Below are 23,261 nucleotides of genomic sequence, written 5' to 3'. Positions count from 1 at the left end.
CGTATCATGTTTCCCCAGCCATGGGTCCTCATGCATACCATCCCAGTGCCCCTCGTCGGCGATTGATGACTGTTTTTGGCCTGCTGCATCGAGTCCAACGGGCAAAGGGCCTGTGCGCCGCCAACTTGCATGGGCTCGCCAGCGTGGGACAACGCATGCCCCCGAAACCCGTGCTCGGCCTTGCGCCATATTTCCCTTGTTCGCCTCCCATTGCTCATCGGTTGGGCGCACACTCATGTGTGAGCAGGTCAACGGGTCGCAGCAGGCGCGGTGGTGGCGGCGGCGCCGCATGGGCCGAGGTTGGTCCTCGTCTCCCCGGGGACGGGCCCGTGGTTGGGGTCGTACGAAGTGACGCCGCCCCAGTAGAAGCACCACGAGGACGAGCCGTCGCAGTAGGTGTAGTCGCAGGCGACGGGGAGGGAGACGGAGGGCGTGACGGCGGCGGGCTGGACCGGTCCCTGACTCTGGGCAGAATGCGTCTGCGTGGGCGCGGGCGAGGCGGGAGTGTTTCGGGCGACGAGGCCGTGCCGACGGGGGGCGTCCTGGGGCAGGACGGCGGCCGAGGAGAAGCCGGCGAGGAGGACGAGGAGCGTGGTCTGCGTGGACAGCAACATGATGGCTGGATCAGGATGTCCCCTTGCTGACTTTTGACTTATATAATTAATAGTGAAAAGGATATCGGGGAGCGTGGGAGTGGCGTGTTTGTCGCGGAGGTGGTTTATCTAGGATAAGTCCCGTAGCAGAGGCGCCCGGCGAGTCTCGGGAGTTTTTATCGAGTGTCTTGATATAAGGGATGTACGTTCCTTCCGCGAAAAAGGACGAGAGCAAGCGTCTGGACGGTGGCTTTAGAATAAGGAAAGCGCGAAGCAGAAGCAGTAGCAGAGGGAAGGAGGGTTTGAGATGGCGGAACACAAGGACGGGCGCGGCGAACATTTTTATACCAGGACCAAACCCAAGGGGGTTGCACGCACTGAACGAGGGGAACGAGGGACGGACTCGACGACGCATCACTGCAGGAGACGCGGGATGCCCGGCGAGACGAGTCTAGTCTATGGCTCGCTCACTCACTCACTCACTTGATGGGGGGCACGGCATGTGTGCGATGCGTGCTGCGTGCTGCGAAGCACAGCCCGCGCGTGGCAACGTGCCTCACCGCTTGGGGTCCCCTCGACGATGACCTGGGGAGGGTGACATCAGCTACTATCACCACGGGCGTGCAAGCGCAAGCATGGACGCGGCACAACCTTGTGGTTTCTCGTGCTCACGTAGCAGTGCGACAAGCATGTCGATGGGAGCTGAAGCGACGACATCGAGAGGACGTGATTCGATGAACAGCTTCAGTCTGTCACGCCGGGGACCGACGTCGCTCCAACCCCCCCTATCATCCGCGTGCAGCAGCATCACGCATAAATACAAGCTGGACTGCGTCTGACGGTCCGGGCGGCACGAGAAGGGACGTGAGAGGGGAGGGGAGTGAGCCAGCAGGGCCACCGGAGCCATGCCGGCTGGATCCACGAACAGAGCTGACGCGAGGTTCTTCCACGGTCGGTGATGCAGCATCCGAGATGGAGCAGGGCTTCCAGACCTTGGGGGGGTCCCCTGGCCTTGCCACTCCGAATTGTTGCATCGCATCGCGTCACGATATCAAGGCGCTTTTTGCGCAGACGCATGCGCGCCCGGAGTCAGACTGCGCACAGAGGCGGGTCGCGCGTCTTTGCATGCGAGGAAGCGGATACTAGACGAATGGATGAATGAATGGATGGGAGGATGGACGGGTGGTGGTGACTGGACATTTATCAGCGTCGCATTTGCCCTATCTATCACGGACGAGCTCAGCGCAAGACCACCAAAACCAGCCTCCGTCGACCGTGTTTGCCACGTTGTCGCACAGCAGGCTGCTGCTGCTGTTGTTGTTGCTGATGCTGTTGCATATGATGATGCACCTTGCTAATATGGAAGCATGTACGACCGGCAAACAAAGGGTCCCGCGCATGCGGCACGACCACGCGCGCGTCGTCGGGTTTCCCCTTTGATGATGGGCTCACGACGGAATACAACAGGAGGCTGACTCGCGCGCTGCCGAGATGCGTGCGTACGTGCGGCACACCAGACTCCAGACCGCACTCACTGGCAGCTGTGGCCGCCTGTCTCCCAAAAGCCAAAACCCGGCCCGTCTTTTTTCTTCCTTCTCCTAAGCACCAAAGTCAAGTCATGTCTGGGCCGAGTTTTTCCATCACTGCAGCATCAGGCTGAAGCCGGCGCGGACCCAGATGGCCAGCAACAGGCCGGTCGAGGCCATGTAGACGAGGGAGCGGACGGGGGCGAGCCTGCGGTTGGCGCCGAGGTGGACGTAGGTGAAGACGTAGGCGAGGCGGGCGAGCAGGTAGCCGACGGAGAGGGCGCTGACCTCGGCGGGGGCGACGCCGGCGACGTTGGCGGCGACGACGCCGCTGGCGAAGAGGCCGAGGTTCTCGAAGCCGTTTTGCGAGGCGCCCTCGGCGCGGATGATGCGCTGCCTCAGCTGTTGAGCCCCCCCGACAGGTCAGCCAGCCAGCCAGCCTGCGAGAGAGACGCGCGGTACAGGGGGAACGAGGCTCAGACAGAGAGAGAGAGAGAAAGAGAGGCACGCACCGTCTTGTCGAGCGACTCATCCTTGGCGACGGTCGGCAGGAAGAAGCGCGGGTTGCTTATGTCGTACGTCTTGCCTGCGGCGGAGACGGCATAGGCGTGGGGAGCGAGACACGTCGCGATGAAGACGACGGGGATCTGGGCGCGATGGCGGGGAGATGTGTGAGCTTCTTTTCACTGGGCAAGGTTTTGTTTGCGCGTGAAACGCGGCAGAAGGGGAGTTTTTGATGCGTACCGTCAACAGCGAAACGCTCTTGGAGGCGTCGAGGCCGAGGGCGGAATTCATGATGGGCGAGTGTGGTGTTGTGCTGTGTCACTTGCTTGTGGTGAGTAGTCGGCAATGAGGGCGGGAGGAGATGCGAGTGAATACGACGCGCAATTGCAATGGAAGACTGGTCCGGATTGAACGAACGGTTACTGCAGCGATTACCTGGTTATGTACTCGTGAAGAAAACTGTCTCGTCCCAGGCAGGGGTCGGGCTCTTTTCCTCCCCACGGGGCGCGGTGCATGGATCAATGATCTCATCGCGGGCTTTTAGTTTCGTTGCTGCAACACCCGACCGACCGACCGACCGAGGGACGGCCATCCCGAGGCCGCGGAGGCATCAATGATACTACTACACGCTGCGCCTCGCGGACTCCGTCACAAAACTCCGTTCGGCTTGGGAGAGAAAAAATTGGCCTATGCTCTTGGCTCTCCAATGTTGAGCCGCATCGTGTAAAGTGTCAGTGTCATGAGGCGTTGCTCGCTTGCCGGCATACGCATTATATTTGGAATCACAGTTCTGTCGCGCCGTTGATGCGCCAAATGCCGCGCGAACGTAGCGCCCGCGTGGCTTGGCCCCTTGTGCCTGGGCGATCGCCGTGGTGGTGGCTGTGGGAGCAGGGGTTACGGCGACAATGTCAAATAGTTGCTGCTGGCCCTGTTGATTTGTGTTATTTAGTTCGTTGCCTCATACTTGCCTCTGTAGCGATTGACGTCAGGATTCAGGAATGGAACATATATCTCAGGTTTGGGCAGAGAGACGAGGCAAATGGGAGGGGGAAGAGCAAAGTCCGCCGGCATTGATCTGTATGTACGAAGTATATGGCATGTAAACTGCTGGTGGTCTTCGGCTTGCTGCGGCTGCGTGTCAACCATCCATCCAGTCTCACCCGGAAGTGGCCCCGACCAGCAGTCATCAGGCCCGACGAGCGTCGTCACGAACCACCTGACTGAAAGACGAGAGAACCATCAATATGGACTCTCATGCTGGACTGAGGCAGCGATGCCTCTCCCGAAGATCCCGGCAGCGCGGTGACTTGACACGTGGAATGGGTCGAGGACTCAACATCGTGTGATTGTCGGAGAATCGAGGGCGCGCTACCGGACTCCATGGAGTTTCTGCCGAGGTCGACATGGGAGCTCCCCCCGAGGCCCAGCGGTCGTGCTTCGGGATTTCTGCATGAATTCGTCTTCAAGACAGCCCCTTTGGCCGTAGGTGGAGCCCACTGTAAACCAGAGGTTCGACCACTTTATTAGTGTTTTAGAGTCGGTACGGCGCAAAGACGCCTGCTAGTCTGTCGCGGCCCATGTTCGCACACATTAAACCTCCTCCCGTGTAAGTCACAGGCGGGGGGGAAGGATGAAAAGGCTCAGAGGTCTCTTTGAATTGGATTTTTTGTCCCCGTTATGCTCCCGAAGCGAAAATTCTCCGGAACAGATTCAGTTTCCAATAACTTCCGCTGGAAGGATGAAAAGGTCGTATGTCGTTCCAGCATCGCGTGTCGTCACTCTCGCATCATCACGGAGCAAAAAAACGATCGCAGCAGCCGCGGCGGGGAAAAATCACCCAACCAACCCCACGGCGACGACGACCCCTTTTGACGACAATCCATATCCGCAGCTACCGCCCGAGCGCCTATCAGCGGAGGAAACCCGTTCCCACATTTCCCCGTGCCATTGAATTCGATGGCGTCCTATCACCGTCGCGCGAGACTGCGGCCACCACACACACTTAACACTTACACGACCCCCAGTGGCCGGAGGAGGATGGAGGGCGGCGGGAAGCTATTGGAGCAGCGGGGGGTTGGAAGCTGTGAGCCAGCCTGGCCCTTTTCGTTACCGTAAACCAGCTTTCTTCCCTGGAAAAGGCTCGAACCACACGTGCATCGTGGGCGCACCCGCACCGCACCGCTGCACCCCCGGGGAGCCGAAGCCGTGCGCCGCACACGCAACATGCACGGCACGTCGGCCATCCATCCGGCGCTGAACGAATCGCTGCTGGGCCTGCCTGTGAGGGTGGCCCTCAGCTTTGGCCCCTAGTTGCAAACCTTGGGGGTGGGCATCTGTCCCTCTGCGCCCGCTGCCCGCACCGTATGTTTCGCCCATCATCGCCGAGGTCTACGGGGAATCTGGCCGACGGCGGCTGGGGACCCCTCTCCCACCCCCGGAAGGCGTGGAGTTTTGGCTGGGGGGGAGGCGTGATGATGCGGGCGAGGAAGCTTTCCATCCATCCGACTTGACCCCCTCCTCCGCCTCCTAGCCCCAGGAAGCTCTGTTGCTTATATTACCCCTTGGAGGGTTGCGTCAGACGGAAGCTCTTCCGTTCTCCCTCCTGGATTCTGTCTTCTTAGCTGGCACACGGCAGCCTGAGATGCCCAAGTATCATCACTCCCTACACACAGCTATATATAAGAACCTCGTGTATCAGACAAACATACATCAACCATGAGCGACCAAAACACCTGCTCCGGCAAGACCTGCTGCGGGCACCCAGCCTGCGAGGTGCTCAAGTCGCGCAACTGGTGCGGCCGCTGGGTCTTCTTCCGCCTCACGTCGCCCCGCCCCGTGATGCCGTCCGAGGCGCTCGCGGAACTGCGCCAGCGCCTCGGGCAGGAGGACCTGCGCTTCTACTCGTCGCTCGACGACGGCGGCACGCTGTACGAGGGCGTGGTGCGGCTGCCCGACGGAGCGTCCTCGGCGGAGGACGTGCTCCCGCCGCCCAAGGGCAGCAAGTTTGACGGCGAGCGCAGCCGCGTGTGGCGCCTCAGCTGCTGCTGGGACGCGCTCGACTGGGATGTGCCCGTGTGGACGCACGCGCTCAAGGCGGGCGAGGGGATGGGCTTTGGTGATCGTGGGCTGATGACGGAGTTGGACAATATGGTTCACTTTGCGCGCAGGGACACGGGGGTCTAACACACACACGTACACTCACTGACCCGACACGACTTCGACACTTCCATCAACGGGCAAGTGGGACGCGTCTTGTCTATATCAACGGCCACATTCGTTCCACCACTATTACCCGCGGCGCTGATACGGGGCTCGCACGCACCCTGGTTCCTCGGAGGATGTGTATTGAATAACACAAGGACGCCTGTTGGCTGCAGCGGTCATGCTGGAAAGTCGTGCTGGAACAAGGAGAGTAAGGAAAGAAAGACAGGGCATGGTACACGAACACGGCACGGAGATGGTTCGTCGACAAAAGATTGTGTGTGCACTTGGGTCCGTCTTAAAAAGAACGGAGAAAAACATCTTGTATATCTCGGTCAGTTTCATCTAGGCGCGCGTTTCTGCACCTCTTTCAATACAACACCAAAGAACCACCGCAGCGTCCCCTCCATGTCCGCGTCCACGGCCGCCCCCTCCCGCATCACCTCAACACCGCCGCCGCCGCCGTCGCACTCCCTCCGCCGCAGCCGCTCCTCCCCCAGGAACCTGCCCTCGACGTCCCCAGCCTCAAACATCCACGCGTGCGCCCTCACGTAGTTGGGCCAGACCACCTCGTCGACGTAGCCCGGCGGGTCCGGCCAGAAGCCCTCCCAGCGCGCGCACATGTAGGCGTCGCGGTCGCGGCGGCGGGCGGTGACCCTCGCGCGCGACGCCCGCACGAAGCACTTGACGTCGAGGAGGGGCTCGAGGGCGGTCATGAGCGGGCCGTAGAGGAGGAAGCCCTCGACGATGCAGACGCGTGGAGGAGGGGAGGGCGTCGTCGTCATCGTGGGGGGTGGGAGGGAGGAGCGGACCGTGTGCTGGAGCTCGGAGATGACCGATGGGTGGATGGAGCATCCGTTGATGAATTCCTGGTCTTGCCGGCCGTGCCGGGTGGTCAGGTCGGGCTGCGAGTCGACGTCTTGTCAACAGCCAAGCAAGTCATAGCTGCTGCGCCCGGAGTGTCACAGGGGTGGGCGCGAGAGAGAGGGTCTCTGCGTACAGGTAGAGATGCATGCTCGCGGACGTACGACAATGCGTCCGCCAGGGCCGGCACATCAATCGCCTCGGCGCAGTCCCAGTCGACGAAGCCATTCTTGCGCGGCAACCTGTGGCAACGCAACTCGCGATTCAGTATCAGGAGTGGTGTCTTTCGTCCCCCTTCCTGCCCTCCCCCCTGCCCCCTTGTGTAGGGGGTATGGGAGGGAGACGCGGAAACAGCAACTCAAGGCAAGGGCCGGGCCGGGCAGGGCAATTGGCTCACTGTGACGCCGGCTTGTAAAAGTCATCCTCGTGGACGACGAGACACCCGGGGAAGACGTCGCGGAGGAGGCGCGCGAGCGTCGACTTGCCGCTGCAGGAGCAGCCCGAGAGGCCGACGATGAGGGTTGTCGTGCTCGTCGTGGCGGTGGTGGCGGCGGCGGCGGTTGTCTTCTTGCTGGCGGTCATATGGGGGGAAACGATCAATTCATCAAAATCAGGACATGCTGATTGCGACTTGAGGTGTTGAATGGGACGCAGGGCGGTGCAGTGCTCAGTCACGACATGTTGCTCGAACGACGGCGTTTTAGCATGAACGCCGCGCCTGCCCATAAGAAGGCGAGCTCGGTGACGCGATCGGTGCTTTCGATGCTCATGAGATTTAGACTTCGTGGCTGGCCCATGGGAGAGCAGCGGGCTGCGTGTGACAGGACGGCTGAAGCTGGAGCCCCCCATATTAAGCTCATGGGGACGTTGTGTGCTTGCTACGGCTACATCTCGGGTCCAGCCTCCAAGAAACGAAGTTTCGTATATTCATGCCATTCTAGTGTCTTGACAACTCCCCAAAAATTATATCCCAAGATGACCAAATCCGCTACAAGTCTGTCCAGTCCACACCCGAGGGCTCCTTGCTCTGGGAGGAGGAGGAAGACGACGACGAAGCCACTCGCTCGGCGACGTCGAGCGTCTTGGCGTGCTTGCTCGCCTCCTCGCCGGCGACGAGGCCGTAGACGACGCACTCGAGCAGGGACGAGCCGCCGAGCCGGTTGTCGCCGTGGATGCCGCCCGTGATCTCGCCGGCCGCCCACAGCCCTTTCACCGGGCGCGGGACAGGCGCGCTCAGCGTTGACGCCAGGACACGGCTCCGCTCGTCGATGACGGCGCCGCCCATGGTGAAGTGCACCACGGGCGTGACGCGCCCGACATATACCTCGGCCTCGTCGCCGACGCCGTCCTCCCACTTGAGCGTCCAGTGCCCAAACGCCTTCCGGCCGAGGCTGTCCTGCCGCTGGCCCGCGACGACGCCCGCGTACTCCCTGAGCGTCTCGCGCGTCACCTCGTCGAGGTCTTTCACTTTGTGCTTAGCCATGAGGCCCTTGCTCAGGTAGAAGTTGACGTTGGGCTTGGTGCGGACAAAGGCCCCCGGGTCGAGCAGCAGCTGGACGTCCCACTGCCGCGGCGTGGCGCTCCCGCCCGTCTTCAGCGGCGCCCGGTCCAGGGGCAGCTTCATGATGGTGTCGCTGACGTTTTCGCGCGTGCCCATCTCGTTGACGAACCGCCGGCCCTTGTGCAGCAGGATGCCGCCTTCGCCGCGGAGCATCTCGGCCGCGAGGATCTTGCCCGGCTTGTTGGGGTTCGCCGGGTCGACGAAGCCCGTGGGGTGGATCTGCACGCTCTCCATGTCGACGAGCTCGGCGCCCACCGCCGTCAGGAGGCCGTGCATACCCGGCCGCGGGCTGTTGGTGGTCGGACACCCGGCCAGGTCGGGCCTGTACCGCGCGAGCAGGCCGTCGGCGTCGCCCGCGAAGCCGCCCGTGGTGAAGACGACGGGGCCGTCGAGCCGCGTCGTCTCGCCTTGATGGGCGACCTCTACGCCCGTCACGGTGGCGGGGCCGTCATCGTCGTCGCCACTCAGTGGGGAGGTCAGGAGCTGCGTGACCTCGTGCTCGGTGCGCAGCTGGAACCGCACGTCTCGCTTTAGGGAATCCAGCATGGCCTTGACGATGGACCAGCCGGGCGGACTGCCCCCACCGCCGCGGTGCGTCCGCGCCACCGAGTGCCCGCCCATGAGGGACACGACACTCAGGTCGACACCAATATCATCGACGAGGAAGTCAATGGCAGCGGCGGAGCGGTTCGTCAGCTGCGCTATGAGGGTCTCGCGCTGGGACCTCTCCGCCGAGTACATGCGCGAGCCAGCGCTGCGGATCGTGTCGTCGTAGAAGAAGGTGTCGGGGACGGGGCCCGACTGGTAGACGGTGGGGGCGCCGTTGATGCCCGAGGAGGCCTTGATGCTGTTGCCTCCGGCGGCGGCGGCTCGCTCGAGGAGGATGACGGGCGAGCCGGCGCGGAGGGCGGAGAAGGAGGCTGTCAGGCCGGCGAGGCCCGCGCCGACCACGATGACGGGGTGCTGCATCGCGGGCGCTGCTGTCGTCGCCGTCGTCGTTGACGAACCGGGACCCGTCGTGCCGCTGGCGTTGGCAGTGGTGGTGCCTCGGTGCGTTCGGATCTGAGACGACGATGACGATGCTGAGGATGATGACGAGTCGATGGCAGCGGCAGCAGTCGGCAGCGGTCGTGATGAGGCCGCGCTCCGTGCGTTTCCCAAGTGCCGGGTCATTTGGCGTAGCGACCGCAGCCCCGTCATGCTTTGTACGCAGGCGAATTTACATTTTGACTTCGAGAGGGAGGGAGCTCTGCAATCTATCCGCCTTGGCCCATCACCTGATGGACGGCGGGCATGGCATTGAATGGCATGATGTCGGGAGGCGTGCGCGATGCTGGAAGCGGACAGGGGGCGTGGCTGCAGTAATAACGAACCGCCCGTGTATGTGGTGGGGGCCGGCGGGCTAGCATCTCCGATTAGATCAGATGCATCTGCCTGTTAATGGCCTCTTGCAACAACAGCAACAACAAACGTTGTGCGCACCAAACACTCCACGATGTGAGTGACTCCACGCAAAGGAAATCACTCACCAGAGACAAAGTCAAGAAACCCGTCCCAAAATGAATGTGGGCAATACATGTATGACGCTCTCCTAAAAGAGCCATGCCATCCCGTACTCCACCACCACCACCGGGTCTTCTATCCCCTTGTTCGAGCACGGTATTTTGCAGGCCACTGGTTAGCACCGTTCCCACCAGTCCCAGGCGAAAGCGTCTGAGCCATCTAAAAACCGCAAGTCACATAACTAATCGGTTGGACGCAAGGACGCTGCCGTGATGCGACCCAACCTACATAATAGGTAAGGTAGGCGCTCGCTGGCCAACGACATGCTCGGGCATATCCCTTTCGAGTAATGGCAACGCCAACGCCGCCCACGCATCGCGCTGACTGAGGGCCACGATGTCCCCGGTCCCTTGAACCGCGCGAGGGAGTCGCCGCTATTGAGCCGCGCTTGGGCAGCAGAGCCGCATCTCGTCGTCTCGGCCATCGTGTAGCCAGCCGTGAGTGGCCACGACCTTTGAAACGGCTTTGCTTTGGGCTCTCTCCCAAAACGTCCCAAGAGATCCTAATGTTCGACTTAGCAATGAAATCCCCAGAAACTCAAGAGAGAAAAACAAGAGCATTATTTTGCTGTATGTAGTCATAGCTGCATGTGCCTCGACAACTCTCTCCTCCCTCGCCACGCATCTTTCCAAGACAACCGTCGTTGGACGTGCCTCTCTCTCTCCTTCTTTCACAAACTCGTATCGCTCGGCCCCTCCCCATCATGAGCTCCTGCACCAAATGCAGTTGGCACTCGACAAACAGCCCGTGCCGCCAAGCCAAGCCGCCCGCCGGCCAAGGTCCCATCCGCCGCCGACCGAACGTGAGGCTCTGCTCGAGCAAACTCCTTCGTGCCGAAAGCCCGGTCTTCTGCCTGCCTGCCTGCCTACTTACCTGCCCGACCGGCTCATTTCTATATCAGTCGTGAAGTCCCCCCAAGGCGTCCTGAATCTTTGCTCGTTCTCACTCGCACCCCCAATCCACTTACACCGCGAACCATCCTCCTCCCCTCAAACCCCTTCCCCAACGACGTGCACACACAGACTCACACACAAATCAACCCATCATGAAGTCCACCTTCACCCTCACAGCCCTCACCCTGGGTCTGGGTCTCCCCTCCCCCTCCCTCGCCATCTTCACCACCCTCCCCGCCTCCAAGCCCGCCTCCGACGTCCTCCTGCCCCCCACCACCGGCACCCACGCCGCCGCCCTCCCCGCCACCCTCACCGGCGCCGCCTACACCTCCCTCGCCACCGCCCTCTACAGCGTCCAGAAAAAGTACGAAAACGACGCCCGCTTCGGCACCGTCCTCCGCGACGTCTACTCCGCCGCCGCAAAGGCCACAAACTCCGAGGTCGTCGTCCCCGACCTCGTCATGACCGGCTGGGACTGGGCCCGCGTCACCGACGCCCCCTGGTACGACAAGAACATGCCCAAGGGCGACAGGGAGTACGTCTCGCAGTACCTGAGCGAGTACAACCACGTCTATCAACAGTTTGTCAGCGACGGCAAGGACGGGTCCGACGGTGAGAAGAAGAGCGCGGCGGGCAAGAACGGCGCCAGTCTCGTTGCCATTGCCGCGGTTGTGGCAGTCATGGCGCTGTAGCTCAACAGTTCATCGCAATAAAATCACCCCCGACGGCTCGCACAAGACTCAGTAGTGCAGCTGCAAACATATTCTTTGTTCTGTAGTGCATTGTATATACAAGGGAGGTGGCCCCCGTGACAGGCTGCACACCCCACGTAATGCCCTATGTCCACATAAATCGTCAGCCCGTGAGGGCAGAGAAACGAAATTGGCCAAAAAAGGTGAACCGAAACGCCCTGTATCCTGCACTTCCGTGCCTCCCTAGCCTCTCTAAAGCGTTGCAGAGCATGCCAAGCGGCGTGGTGCGGTAGAAGTCCTCCGTTGGGTATCTCTCCTGCGGACCATGGCCGCTCTTCTCGTCATCGACCGCCCTGCTGACGCGGGCCAAGAGCCGAGGGCACAGCTGAAACCGTCTGTCTCTCAGAATGTCCATCCCCTGGCAGCCTTTTTAAGCCTTGAAGGGCTTAGGGACATAGCTACCCTCTGCGTTGAAGCCGCCCAGGTTGCTGCCGCGGCTCTTCGTCGGCTTGCCCCCGCGGACAAAAGTCGGCTTGCCCTGGCGGACAAAAGTCGGCTCAGCCTTGCTTGTGGGAACGGTTTGACTGGGCGGAGCGACCTGGCTCGTCGGCGTTTCTTCACTCTCAGACCCCACCCACTGTGTGGCATATTTGGTGACGGTAACCTTGACGATGTGTGGGCTGACTGTCGGGGCGAGCTCCTGCTGAGCATACGTTGGGACAAGCACGTCCGAGGTCGGGATAGGCAAGGTCGGGGTCGAAACAAGCAGAGGCGAGGTTGGGATAGCAAGAGTTGGGGTCGAGAGACTCGGGAGACGCAGAGTCGAGCTCGGGACAATCAGTGTCGGGGTCGAGTTGAGGGCCGAGCTCGGAAGAGGCAGGGTCGAGGTTTGGATAGGCAGGGTTGCGGTCGGCTTTGTCCGGGTGGACGTGTTGCCTTGGCCTGGGTTGCCGCGCGACTCGCCCAGCTGGTAGACCTTGACCGAGTTGACCTCCCAGAAGGCGTCCTTGAAGTCGGCGGGGTGGTTGGAGACGTAGTCTTGGCACGACCACGACTTGGCGGTGCACTCGGCGTTGGATCCCCAGACCTGGGGGTTGCCGGCCCAGTCACCGCAAAAGGTGGTGTCGAAGACAATGTTGTTGTTGGTGAAGTGAGAGTCAATGTCGCAGCCCAGGCCGCCGGAAAAACGCGCCAAGGGGTGGTTCCAAGTGTGAGGCTTGGGATTGCCCGAGGTGATGTCCTGCGGAATGCGGCCGCGGGGGAAGAACCAGACGGCAATGTGATCCGACGTCCACTCCGTGGCGTAAACGCCACCCTTGATATCGTTGAAGCCGTCTCCATAATTCTGGTTGTCGCTCGTCCGCTGCTGGCAGCCACCGCTGGCGCTGCCGGAGCCGCAGTTGCCTGACTCGAGCAGGGTCGAGGCAAGCGAGCCAGTGTTGGACATGACGCAGCCCGGAGAGGTGTGAAGGGTCACGGCGTTTTGCGTCTGGGTGTTGACGCCCTCAATGATGTCGATTTCTCCGGAAGACGGCCATTCCGGGCCAAACATCCAGTAGGCGGGCCAGACGCCGCAGATGGAGCCGGGCATGTGAGCGATGTCGGCGATGAAGAGACCCTTGGTGAAGGACTGCTTCGACGTGATGCGCACCGACTTGCGGCCATTGGCAGGGTTGACGGTGGTGTGGTCGACGCCCATGTAGATGCTGCTGTTGCCCTGACCAGCGCCAATGAGACCGGCTTGCTGCGCGGTGGCCTGGTCGACGTACTCGACGAAGCCGTGCGTGGGATCCGGCCCATTGAGGAAGTCGAACGAGTCGAAGAAGTTGGTCTGGTCGTACGAGACCTGGAGGTTGTATGAGAACCGGGCCTGGGCGGCGCTTGCCGAAGCAAGGAGCACGCCGGCGGCGAGGCGAGTTGTGGAGAAATGCATGGTGAGGAGAGGTGAAGTTTTTTGAGCTTTGCCAGAAAGTGACGTGTGAAGTCGATGTCCTCTCAGAGGAAGATCGAGTTGGGTTGTCGGTGACAAAGCCGACAATGTCTGCCCGTGAATCGCTGAGTGAACCGGTCACAGCAGCGTCGAGGTGGGTGAATGAATGAGTCCGTCTGCGTCGAGCAGTGGCGGTGATGGGAACTAGCCCGTCAGGAAGTGCGAGGCAAATGAGGTGCCGTCAAAGACCGAAGGGCGCAGCGAAACAGATGTCGTCGTTGTCGTGAGAGAGAGATAGACTGACGTGCTGTGCGAGTCAAGGAAGGAGTGCACTGAAGGCTGTGTAGTTCACGACGAAAATCGGGAAGGTCCAGCCGGCAGTGGTGTAAGACGAGGAAGGAACGAAGCTTGTCAAAAGGCCACGAAAATGAGAGATGCAACTGCTTAGGCAGATGGTGGTGATCTTTCGACGCTGAACAATGGGCGAGGCAATGCGAACGCTGTGTCGTTTGCTCTACTCAATAGAGCTGGCCCGAAGGGGGGACTGAATGAATGGAACAGGTGCCGAGGCGTGGGAGACGGATCTCAAGTCACGGTTGGAGCCAGCTGCCGAAGGGAAGGACGGCAGTCAAACGACGACGCCAGGGGCCTGAAAGGAGAGACGAAAGGTGCAGCGCAACGGAGAGACGAGACAAGGCCGTCAAGGGGGGGAGCGAGAATGGCTAAATACAGCCTCTGCACGCACGTGTATGTGCGCGTTTCTGTGTGCGCAGAGTCAGAGCATCTGCATCCCGGGTCCCCACGCCCTGCCGCCTCGTGGAGCAGCTCATCCAACGATTGACTGGCGCACTTGCTGCTTTGGGGGCATCCGCCGCAAAAAAGCTGCGCGTACGAGTACGTACAACGCACGAGCATGTCCATGTCTTCTCCCTCGTCGCTTCCCCTGCGCTCGCAGATATGGGTCGGCCGGCCTGCGGGTGCGTGTGGTTCGAGAGCCGAGACTTTCTCTGCGCGCGCCTGGGGGCCCGACGACGTCGCTGGGCCCTCCCCCCCGGGAACTCTGAGACACGCGGTGTCGTTTGCGGGCCGGCCAATGGGATCCCGCCGCGGGGTTGTTTCGACGGCTGGCAGGCGGCGCCCCGTGCTTGGCGGTTGGCGCTGGGACCCCTGGCGCTAGGGCAAGCCACGGAGCGAATGCCAGGGCTGCCCCCCCCCCCCCCCCCCCCCCCAGTCGACGGGCTCCGTCGCGGTGCAGCAGCGCAGCCTGCAGGGGAGCTCTGACCCCACTGTAAAGACTCACGGCCGCCGTCCAGTTGGTCCGGATGCCTGAGCGTTTCAGCATTTTCCGCTCGCCGCGGCCGTCCTGCCCGATGCCGCCTCGGTCGGCCCAGCCCCTGAGTCGACTGACTGACTGATACGGTGCCCGCTACCGACCTATACGGGCCGCTAGGCCTGTGCTTTACGGGGCCGGCCATGTACCTCACAGTACGAAGCGGCATCTTGTGAAGCTGTCCACCTATGGCGAGCTGGCAGACCGCCAGAAGCCCCCCGGCTGGTGGGAAGCTGATGAAACACGGCCGGCTCGTTTATCCCGGACTGATCTGATGCTCCCCATGCTGCCCCCCTCATGCAAGGAACAAAACCGCTCGCTCGCGCGCGCGCTGCGCACATCAGATGGTTTGCTGCAGGTGCGAGGTTTCTTGCTGGGCTGCACAGGCGATCGTCGGTCGTTTTTTCGACACGACGACGGGTGGGCATGATGTCGGGAAGCGGACAAGCCCAGCCCATATTGCCTTTGAGAGTGCATCATCGTGGTATGCAGACCGTGCCGCAAGCACGACACCGATCCAAATGCTCCGTCAAAAAATGCCACCAGAGCAGGGCCTCCTCGACTGAGGAAAAAAAAAAATGCCATCGTCAGATGTGATGGATATGCTGCCTGTCAGATGGCATGAGGATGCGGCTTGTCGTATGCGTCTAGAACGAGGCAAGCCATGTACCTCGCATCAAGGAACCTCGCAGCCGCACCACCTCTTCTTGCACAAGGACCAAAGACTGCCGTCGAGAAGCCCTCGCTCCATCCATCCATCCATCTCCAACCCAGCATATCGGGCCCCCTCGCGCCCCTGCTGCAAGCCACACAGCCGATCCCCTTGCCTTGACACCCAAGCCATGCCATGCCCATGCCCACAGGCGCCCCATCAGCCTCATCAGCCAGCCCAGCTCAGCCAGCCCGAGCCTCACCCACCGCATCTTCTGTAACTGCAGATCGATGCACGATGCGCGAGCACGCAACTCGACGCAAGTCACGCAACGCAGCACCCCCACCACCGCAAGAAAAAAAAAAAAGCCATGCGCCATTCTTTAAGGCGGAACATCGACCGCCACGCACGCACGCAGGCGGGAAGCGCATGGCTGATGGAGCGATTGGCGAGGCATGCGCGTCTTCAGCGCGTATTGTTGGCATTTAACCGCCCACCTCAGGGGGGAACGTCGTCTGTGGTGGATATCTGCGGCGGGTTGCCCGGTTTTTTTCCAAGCAAGCAACGCAGCGCCGGCCACACACAACCAACCTACCAACCGGGCACTGGCACTGGCACACTGACTCTCTCAGCCCTCCGTGTTGTGCCGCCCGACGCGCGCGCATCCATCCATCCATCTTACATCGTCAACGTCGCACGAGTACACTCATTCACGCACATCTTTTGCAGCCTTTACCCACCTCAAGACCAGCAGCAGAGCTAGAAGCGCCGAGGGAATTCTGTTCCCCCCCGTCGGTCCCTCCTCGCTCCTTTCCCTTGTCCCGGGGGTGATAGGTACGTGGTATCCAGCGAGTCGCCCGAGCGGGTCTGAGCGCCGATCGTGGGCAGGCTGATATGGCATTTTGCGTTGCATCCATTCCGGTGCGACCGTTCCCGGGGGGGCTCGAGGGTTGGCGGGTCATCGTCCCCTCCCTCGACCGACGCTGACAGTGAGTGACATTCGCACCTTTCACCTCTGCAAGGGCCCCCAGATGGATGCTATGGACCCGTCTCTCAGCCAGGCCGATAAGCCAGAGTCAACTTGATTCTCTCCAGGAGAGAGACTTGCCTGCTCGTACTCCCGTCGTTCACCATCCCCCAAGGTTCGCCCATCAGCTGTTAACAAGCCGTTGCTGCTCTGAAACATCCCTCGTGGCTTACCAACACCTGCGAGATCTTACTCGTGCCTGCATCTGCCTGATATCCATGCTTACTCGTGCACCCCCTCCGGCAAGCCCTCCCTCCCGTGTTCGTTTCCACCGTTTCAACCCCCCGTTCTTCAAGAACAGCCATCATGCCAGCTCACACCCCCCCCTTGCCCTCGCCAAAGCGTTTCCTCGCAGTAAAACGCTTCAAAAGTTTGGACGCCACCCGGGCGCCCGAAGGGAAACGAAATTGGCATCTATAAAGCAGCCCGGACCGGCTATTTACATGCCGGCTCCTCAGGTCGGATTCGCTCCCATCTGAGTGGGTGCTTGGCAGAACACATCAACCACGATGCGTTGTGCATGGGTCCATCCCTGACCGTGGTAATCAACGCCGTCTGTGGGCCTCCATGAACTGTGGCCCTGCCGCAATCTACCCGATACTCGTTCGCACACTCACTTGGCATTGATTTACAAGTCGGCGGTTCGCCCAGTGTGCTTGGCGCCCGTGCCTGTTCATTTCCTCTTCGGGCCAGTCATCGGCTCGGCATCTGGGGTGCGGTCCGGGGCATGTTTTGCATCGTCACATCTGCGGCGTCCGTATCCCTTCATATCTCCCCGCAACCACCGTCGTCGCCGAGCACCGTTTGAGAACCGTTTGGAAAAGGGCCTTCCGAATCGGTCGTCAACGACCATCTATTTCCGTAGTAGTCCAACATACCTCAAATCGTACATGTGATGGTTGAGGAAGAAAAAAATGATATAGACCATAGAATGTGACCCCAAGCCAGAAAACGAAGTCGCTCCCCTTCCATCTAGACACCAAATTGCACAACGCCAATGGTGGGCCATGTCGCTGGCCGTAATGCATCATGGTCACCCGGGGGGACCACTGTCATAGTCCCCCTCGCCATGCTAGTCACCCCTTTCGCTTGCCTCCTTTCCTCTTTTTTGATACATGTCCTCGGAATCTCCATGTCAGTCGTAAGGCGCGGCTCCAAAGTCCTGCGGGCCCCGACTCGGACGTTGCTGCGAGGCTCGCCAATGCCTCTCTTTGCTACATCGCGGCCCCGTGTGGTTCTTCGACGGCCCCGCAGCATCTCCCGGGCCGGAGGATGGCGCAAGTATGACTTCCTCTCTCTTCCCTTTTATCATGTCGTTGCCTCCGCCGCCATCTCACTGAGCCATGCAGAAAATCGGGTATTATAACATCTCCGAAACCAAGAAGAGAATCGCGCGCCCTTCGGGCCCCATCCGTGAAAGCCGCAGTTTGTCGGCGGATCCGGACTGTTGGCTTTCCAGTATGCAAGTCGCCCGTCGTCGAATCGACGAGCAGCGTCAACGGCATGATGCGCGTATCGGTGTCCCGACCGCCCTCGAGGGCGCTTATAACTTGACCCACTTGCCAGTGAGCTTGAACCAAATGACTGCCACCAGATCTTCCTTGAAACGTTCCCACGGGTTCCGGTTCAGCCAGTAGCTGTACTGGCGGTAGTGGTACATCTCGCCCCAGCAGTCCCGGCCCCATTCGCAGCCGGCCATGTTGACGAGGAAATCGCGGTCCCGCTCGCTGTAGTGATATCGCGTGTGGTTCTTGCCGCTGCCGTCGCCGCAGGCTGCCGGGGGAAAGCTGTTGATGCTGCGCTGGGGCAGGAACGCAGTGTGCTGCCTAATCCACGGCTGCGTCTTGTACAGCTGCTCGAATGCGTCTTGCTCCTTGTGCGCCCACTCCATGTGCTTCTGCTCGTACGCCACCGGATCCCACCAGACGTCCAGCACGCGCTCCGTCCACGCGCTGCGCCGCATGAAGAACGAGCCCAGGTTGAAGCCTGAGCAGTCCTGCGAGAGCACCATGTTGATGGAGCCGGAGTTGCCGTCGCCGGTGGGGCTCAGGGCATCGGGGTCGAGGTACGGATCGGTGAATGGATGTGTGATGTTGAGGGGGTTGTATTCGTTGATGTCGCGATAGACATGCTTGCTTAAGTCGTCGAAGATGTGGTCCTGCAATGAGTAGAATGGCTCCATGACGATCGTGTTGAGGTCAAGCCACCAAAACCTTGAGACGGGTCAACTCGACCGTCCTGGACTGCCTTGGGCGGAATCGGGGGTCCTTACCACTCTGCCTTGGGATACTTTCTCATGGCCGTCCGCATGAAGTCAACCTTCTCCCAGCTTTCGCGCCACTCGTGGGCGTACTTCTTCCTCGTCTTCATGTCGACAACCTCGAGGCCGTAGCCCCAACGGTTCACGTAGTTGCGCTTGTTCCTCACGCTGTCTCTCTCGATGGCCCATTCTCGGGCGCCCTTCCACTCCATGACGCCGCCGCCGACGTTGGCACCCAGGATGATGACGAACTTTTCGCCGCCGCCGCCCCAGGAGGCTCTCCGCCAATGGTATACCAGAGCTGCATTGGATCTTGTTAGACAAAGGCACGCACTGGCGGATTATGCGGTGCAAACGTAGGGACAGGCCGGACTTACGGGAGTGGTAGAATATGTAGATGCACAGAAAGGCGATGAGCCCAATCACTAGGCGTATCTTCATCTTCCGTCCCATGCGACCAAAGATGGATATTATCCTTCCGACCAGGGGAATGTTCTGGCCGGGCCATCGACCGCGCCCGGATTTGTCTTTGTCGCCATAGCGGGAGTCAACAGTGGGACTGAAGCGCGGTAGGCTGCTCGATATGCGGCGCATGTGGCGAGAGAAGAAGCCCTGGTTGTGTGTTGAGAAGGAGGGATAGCCGTTCGGCCCAAGGTGACGCATCTTGGCCGACTCCCACTGCACGGGGCCGCCGCTGACGGCCGCCGGACTATTCCTGCCGCTGTTGAGATTCAGGCCAGGACTTGACCAGCCGCCGCCGGGGACCGGCGACGGGCTGCGGGACAAGGACATAGGAATCGCCGGGGTGCCTATAGAGGAAGGAGCAGCAGTGTCAGCGAGTGTGCGGGATCGTACTCTGCCCCATGATTACAAAATGATAATGCGTGGCCCAGGGCAAGAGGGGCAGGGAGCAGCGACAGACGAGGCGAGATGCAGAGGAGCGATGCGGAGGAGTGATGTCGCGACGTACCGAGGATTGGCGACAGCGGAGCTTGATTGGCCTGCTTGGGGCGTATCTCAAGCAAGTTGCCAGATCGCGCCTCGCTCAGCGTGTGCGAGCCAGCCGATGAGCGCCGCCGGTGGTGTGATGGGGCAGGCCGGTCGCTGAAGGAGCTCGAAGAGCCGGCGGAGAGCTTGGCGGACGCCAGATTGACCGGTTGTCGAGGTCGCGAGGTCGGAGAGGTGACGATCCAACTTCAATGGCTGGCTGGCTGGAACGGGATGCCGTATCGATCGACCGGAGGGAGGGACGAACGAGATTGCAGTGACGCGGAGTCGGGCGGGCGGATTGGCTAAAGTCGACGCCGCCGGGGGGGTTTTGGGCTCTTGTCCCGGTTTCGACTTGGGTCGGCCCCTCGGGTCGAGACGAGACGAGGCGCTCGCAGATGGCGGATGGCGCAAGAATGGCGAGCTTGGCGCTGTCGAGCTACCCGCTGTCTATTCAAAGACGGCTATCTGGCCCCTTTGCAGCAAGGGAGGACAGCCAGGCGCAGTGCCGACTTTTGTCCGCTGGCAAGGCTCTGGGGTGGGAGAAAAAAACGTGGGACGAGTTGGTTCCACGGGGCGCGCGCACAGGAACGATCCCCCAGAAAGGCTGGAATGCGCGGGACGACAGAGACGCCGAGACGAGGTGCCTCGAGCCACCCGCGGTGAAGAGGACGACGGCAGGGCCGGAGGACGACGAGGCCGGATGTCGAGGGTGTCGATGGTAGTTGCTGACGCAAGAATCCCTCCCGATGAGATCTGCGAGGCCACGAGAAATGTGGCTTGAACTTCGTACAGTTAGCAAAAGGCGCCGCGCTGCACTGCCTGGCAGGGGCGCCGGCCGCCGTAGTAATTTGGGGCGCTCGATTGTTGGTTGGCTGGTGGGCCCATGGAAGGCTCGGTGGGTTCGGGGTCTCAGCGGGGGCCACGGAAGGGCACTACCAGAGGTACCCGTGGCCAGGCACTGGGAGGGGGCCGACGGAGCAGCCCTGAAGACGACGCGAGACTTTGGTTTGGCGGTGCAGGCATTGCTCGTGAAAAGCGTCGCGCAATAGGTGCGTGGTCGGAACGACGAGACGCGCTGGTGCGTGCAGATGCAACGGGCATGACATGATTCCTGTTCATCGACGTACCTATAGTTCGAGAGGCTCTCGACGCCCCCTCGTGTAATCAAACGATGCGCTTTTTCAGTGGCGCCAAGCAGGGCGGAGTGGCCAGCCGGCCGGTCAGCGCTGCCCGTCGGTCAACCTACGCACGGGTTGGCGGGCTTCGTCTGGGGGGCCTTCTGCTGGGCCGGTCCGGGCGTGACGAGACGAGACGGCGCGGCCGAGCGCCTTTCCGTCGAGAGCCTGTGCACAGAGACCGCAGAGGGAATGTCCTCCGCGCGACCGGGTAACGGGCCCCGTCGTCGTTGTCGGCCGGTTGCTCGCTCGGATGCCACTCGCCGCCGTCGCACGGCGCAGGCTACAGCAGGCGGGATGTCTTGCTGTGGGGGACACGGTGTGCTGGCGGGCCCAGATACTGGGAGGCGGCGGGTTGGTGCTGTGGCCCGAGGGGCAGGGCAGGGCAGGGCAGGGGGGCAGGGAAGAGTGAAAGAGACGAGGGCGACGACGCAGAAGTACGGAGCACGCAGAAGGAGACGAAGAAGCCAGATGGTGAGATGGAGGCGGATACGAGCCCGGGCCCGGCATTCTATTGACGAGGCGCTCGTAATGCGACTCGCCGGCTTGGGGCTGGCGATAACGCTGGCGGATGCACCTGCTCAGCGCTGCGCTCAACTTGGACATGTTCCTCGCGCGGCAGCCCTGTCAAATTCGATCCTGTTGACAATGGGAGGCCCGCCCAGCGCTGGCGCTTTCCCCATCACGCCCAAGGGCTTGCTTCCCGGGTTGGTGTGATATTACCACATCGGAGCGATAAGGCGAGGTACCTCGCCCGCCGCGGTGAAGCATGCCTTGGCCCAGGTAGCGGGCAGGTACCTTGGCCGTCAGACGACACGAGGGGGCGAGCATGGAGCCTGGAAATTGAAGAGAATTGACTTGACGATGCCTTGCCCTTGTGGCCGAGTACGTACCGCCAGAGCCCAGCATCCGACGTCTATTGGCCTCGCCGAGACGGGACGAACCCCCTTCGCACCGCATCACCTGGGCGCCTGGGCGCTAGCAGTAAAACCTTATGGCAACTCCTCTTTTCATTCATTCCTCTGTCCCGCCAGTCGCCGTGGCCAGTGCCGACGCATCGTCAATGGGCTGTCAGCCGCTCGACAGACAGCCGTCGAGCACACACCACTCAGGGGCTCGTGGAACCGTCAACTCGGGCGCTCGACGCCATGCCACGGCCCAACAGCAACCGGTATTCCGGCTGGGGGCCCCGTTTCCTCACGACGGCGGGCACACGCACAAAGTTCGAGTACGCATTACAAGTACAGGATGAGTTTGCTCGACGGTGCAGAGCACGGTCAAGGCACCACCGCAAGGCGAGTAAGTGTCTCTCAATGGCCTGCGACGCATGAGAGCAATATGCATGAGCGAATGGGTGGCCTGCTGACGGGAGGGCCCTCGTCAGGGATCTGCTGTCAGAACGACTCTGTACTAGTAGCACCAGACGCGGATACCCGTCAAGCTCTTCAGCAGGCGCACGTTTCCGTCGTTAGCACCGGTACGTGCCCATGGCGACATGACCATTATGCGCCTCGTATCGTCGAGGCCCTCCCACGCTAGACTCGTTAGCTGCTCGGGTGGGCGCGTGCCAAGAGCCCGAAGGGCAGGCCAGCTAATTTCAGACGGCAAACAAGGAGAAACGCTGGATTGCCATTGCCTGCTGCGCTGACAACAAGGGGGCAAAGATTTTTTTTCAGCCATACGGACGACGGACAACGGAGCAGGAATAGAGACTGTCACCTCATTGTTCCCCTGAGGAGATGGGCCTAAGCTACTCGTACATGTAGCATCCCGCCGCCTCTGCCCTCAGCCCGGGGCGGCAACCTGCAGGGCGAACCCATGCTGCTTGCCCCCATCAAGTTGAAGATACGGCAGCTAGCTTCATCGGGACGCTCACACCGTGGTCGTCCCTTGCGGTGGCTGCGCGCACCCTGATCGCGACACGCGGGGTCGCTTGACTCGAACAGCATGCAGTTAATTAATTTATCGCCAGCCCTTGGGCCCCCCTCAACAGTCAAAACAAACAGGGTTGGCCCAGCTAAATCATCACGTGGCGTGCGCGGCGACATGCAGCAGCGCCGCCCACCAGGTTTGGCTTCGTTGCGGCAGCTCCCGACACCACTCTGGCTCGGAAAGATTTGTCGCTGTTGAGGCGATAATGATTCATCACCGTGCGGCCAGTTATACTCCACGAGTAGCCAATGCGGCTTGTTGACGTTTCGCTGGGCATCTGACACTAAGCAGCCTGCCCTGCATCCGACACTCGGAGACTGTTCATCACATTGGTCGCAAAATGAAGCATATCGTATGAAGTGCGACGTTGCGACCACGACCTTACACGCGAGACAGACCGCGTTGCCTGAGAGTAGCATTGTCGCGGCCTACCACCGAGAGGACCTGAGGACCAGCAGCCTCGGGTGATCGGCACTCGACTGAGCAATAAAGACTCCATCCGTTCACCACTGGACTCCCTTGTATGGAGAACGAGTTGTACACAATTATGGAGCTCGGGTGTCGACTC

At 61.2% G+C, this 23,261-nt stretch overlaps 8 protein-coding genes across 8 annotated transcripts; 2 read left to right on the top strand and 6 right to left on the bottom strand.

Annotated features, from left to right (window-relative positions):
* Positions 1–248: 248 nt before the first annotated feature.
* On the bottom strand, positions 249–614 carry PLICBS_002781 (uncharacterized protein; the record flags this gene model as incomplete). The annotated part of the gene is made up of 1 exon (XM_018322488.2): positions 249–614. The coding sequence occupies one exon, from the start codon at positions 612–614 to the stop codon at positions 249–251; it is 366 nt and encodes a 121-aa protein (XP_018179968.2).
* Positions 615–2,233: 1,619 nt separating this feature from the next.
* PLICBS_002780 (uncharacterized protein) lies at positions 2,234–2,914 on the bottom strand (the record flags this gene model as incomplete). Its single annotated transcript, XM_018322487.2, has 3 exons — positions 2,234–2,521; positions 2,632–2,766; positions 2,864–2,914. The coding sequence occupies 3 exons, from the start codon at positions 2,912–2,914 to the stop codon at positions 2,234–2,236; spliced, it is 474 nt and encodes a 157-aa protein (XP_018179967.2).
* Positions 2,915–5,338: 2,424 nt separating this feature from the next.
* PLICBS_002779 (uncharacterized protein) lies at positions 5,339–5,806 on the top strand (the record flags this gene model as incomplete). Its single annotated transcript, XM_018322486.2, has 1 exon — positions 5,339–5,806. The coding sequence occupies one exon, from the start codon at positions 5,339–5,341 to the stop codon at positions 5,804–5,806; it is 468 nt and encodes a 155-aa protein (XP_018179966.2).
* Positions 5,807–6,165: 359 nt separating this feature from the next.
* PLICBS_002778 (ribosylnicotinamide kinase) lies at positions 6,166–7,270 on the bottom strand (the record flags this gene model as incomplete). The annotated part of the gene is made up of 3 exons (XM_018322485.2): positions 6,166–6,729; positions 6,825–6,930; positions 7,086–7,270. 3 exons carry the CDS (start codon positions 7,268–7,270, stop codon positions 6,166–6,168), a joined length of 855 nt encoding a protein of 284 aa, XP_018179965.2.
* Positions 7,271–7,676: 406 nt separating this feature from the next.
* PLICBS_002777 (uncharacterized protein) lies at positions 7,677–9,218 on the bottom strand (the record flags this gene model as incomplete). Its single annotated transcript, XM_018322484.1, has 1 exon — positions 7,677–9,218. The coding sequence occupies one exon, from the start codon at positions 9,216–9,218 to the stop codon at positions 7,677–7,679; it is 1,542 nt and encodes a 513-aa protein (XP_018179964.1).
* A 1,639-nt stretch (positions 9,219–10,857) lies between these two features.
* Positions 10,858–11,397, top strand: PLICBS_002776 (uncharacterized protein; the record flags this gene model as incomplete). Its single annotated transcript, XM_018322483.2, has 1 exon — positions 10,858–11,397. The coding sequence occupies one exon, from the start codon at positions 10,858–10,860 to the stop codon at positions 11,395–11,397; it is 540 nt and encodes a 179-aa protein (XP_018179963.2).
* Positions 11,398–11,827: 430 nt separating this feature from the next.
* Positions 11,828–13,330, bottom strand: PLICBS_002775 (uncharacterized protein; the record flags this gene model as incomplete). Its single annotated transcript, XM_018322482.2, has 1 exon — positions 11,828–13,330. One exon carries the CDS (start codon positions 13,328–13,330, stop codon positions 11,828–11,830), a length of 1,503 nt encoding a protein of 500 aa, XP_018179962.2.
* A 4,549-nt stretch (positions 13,331–17,879) lies between these two features.
* Positions 17,880–19,388, bottom strand: PLICBS_002774 (alpha-1,6-mannosyltransferase; the record flags this gene model as incomplete). Its single annotated transcript, XM_018322480.2, has 3 exons — positions 17,880–18,549; positions 18,609–18,897; positions 18,974–19,388. The coding sequence occupies 3 exons, from the start codon at positions 19,386–19,388 to the stop codon at positions 17,880–17,882; spliced, it is 1,374 nt and encodes a 457-aa protein (XP_018179960.2).
* Between the last annotated feature and the right edge of the window lie 3,873 nt (positions 19,389–23,261).

The sequence above is a fragment of the Purpureocillium lilacinum genome, assembly GCF_023168085.1.
Source record: "Purpureocillium lilacinum CBS 284.36 DNA, scaffold_2, whole genome shotgun sequence".
NCBI classification, from domain to species: Eukaryota; Fungi; Ascomycota; class Sordariomycetes; order Hypocreales; family Ophiocordycipitaceae; genus Purpureocillium; species Purpureocillium lilacinum.
The sequence above is the reverse complement of the archived record's forward strand: the minus strand, read 5'-3'. Positions and strand labels throughout refer to the sequence as shown.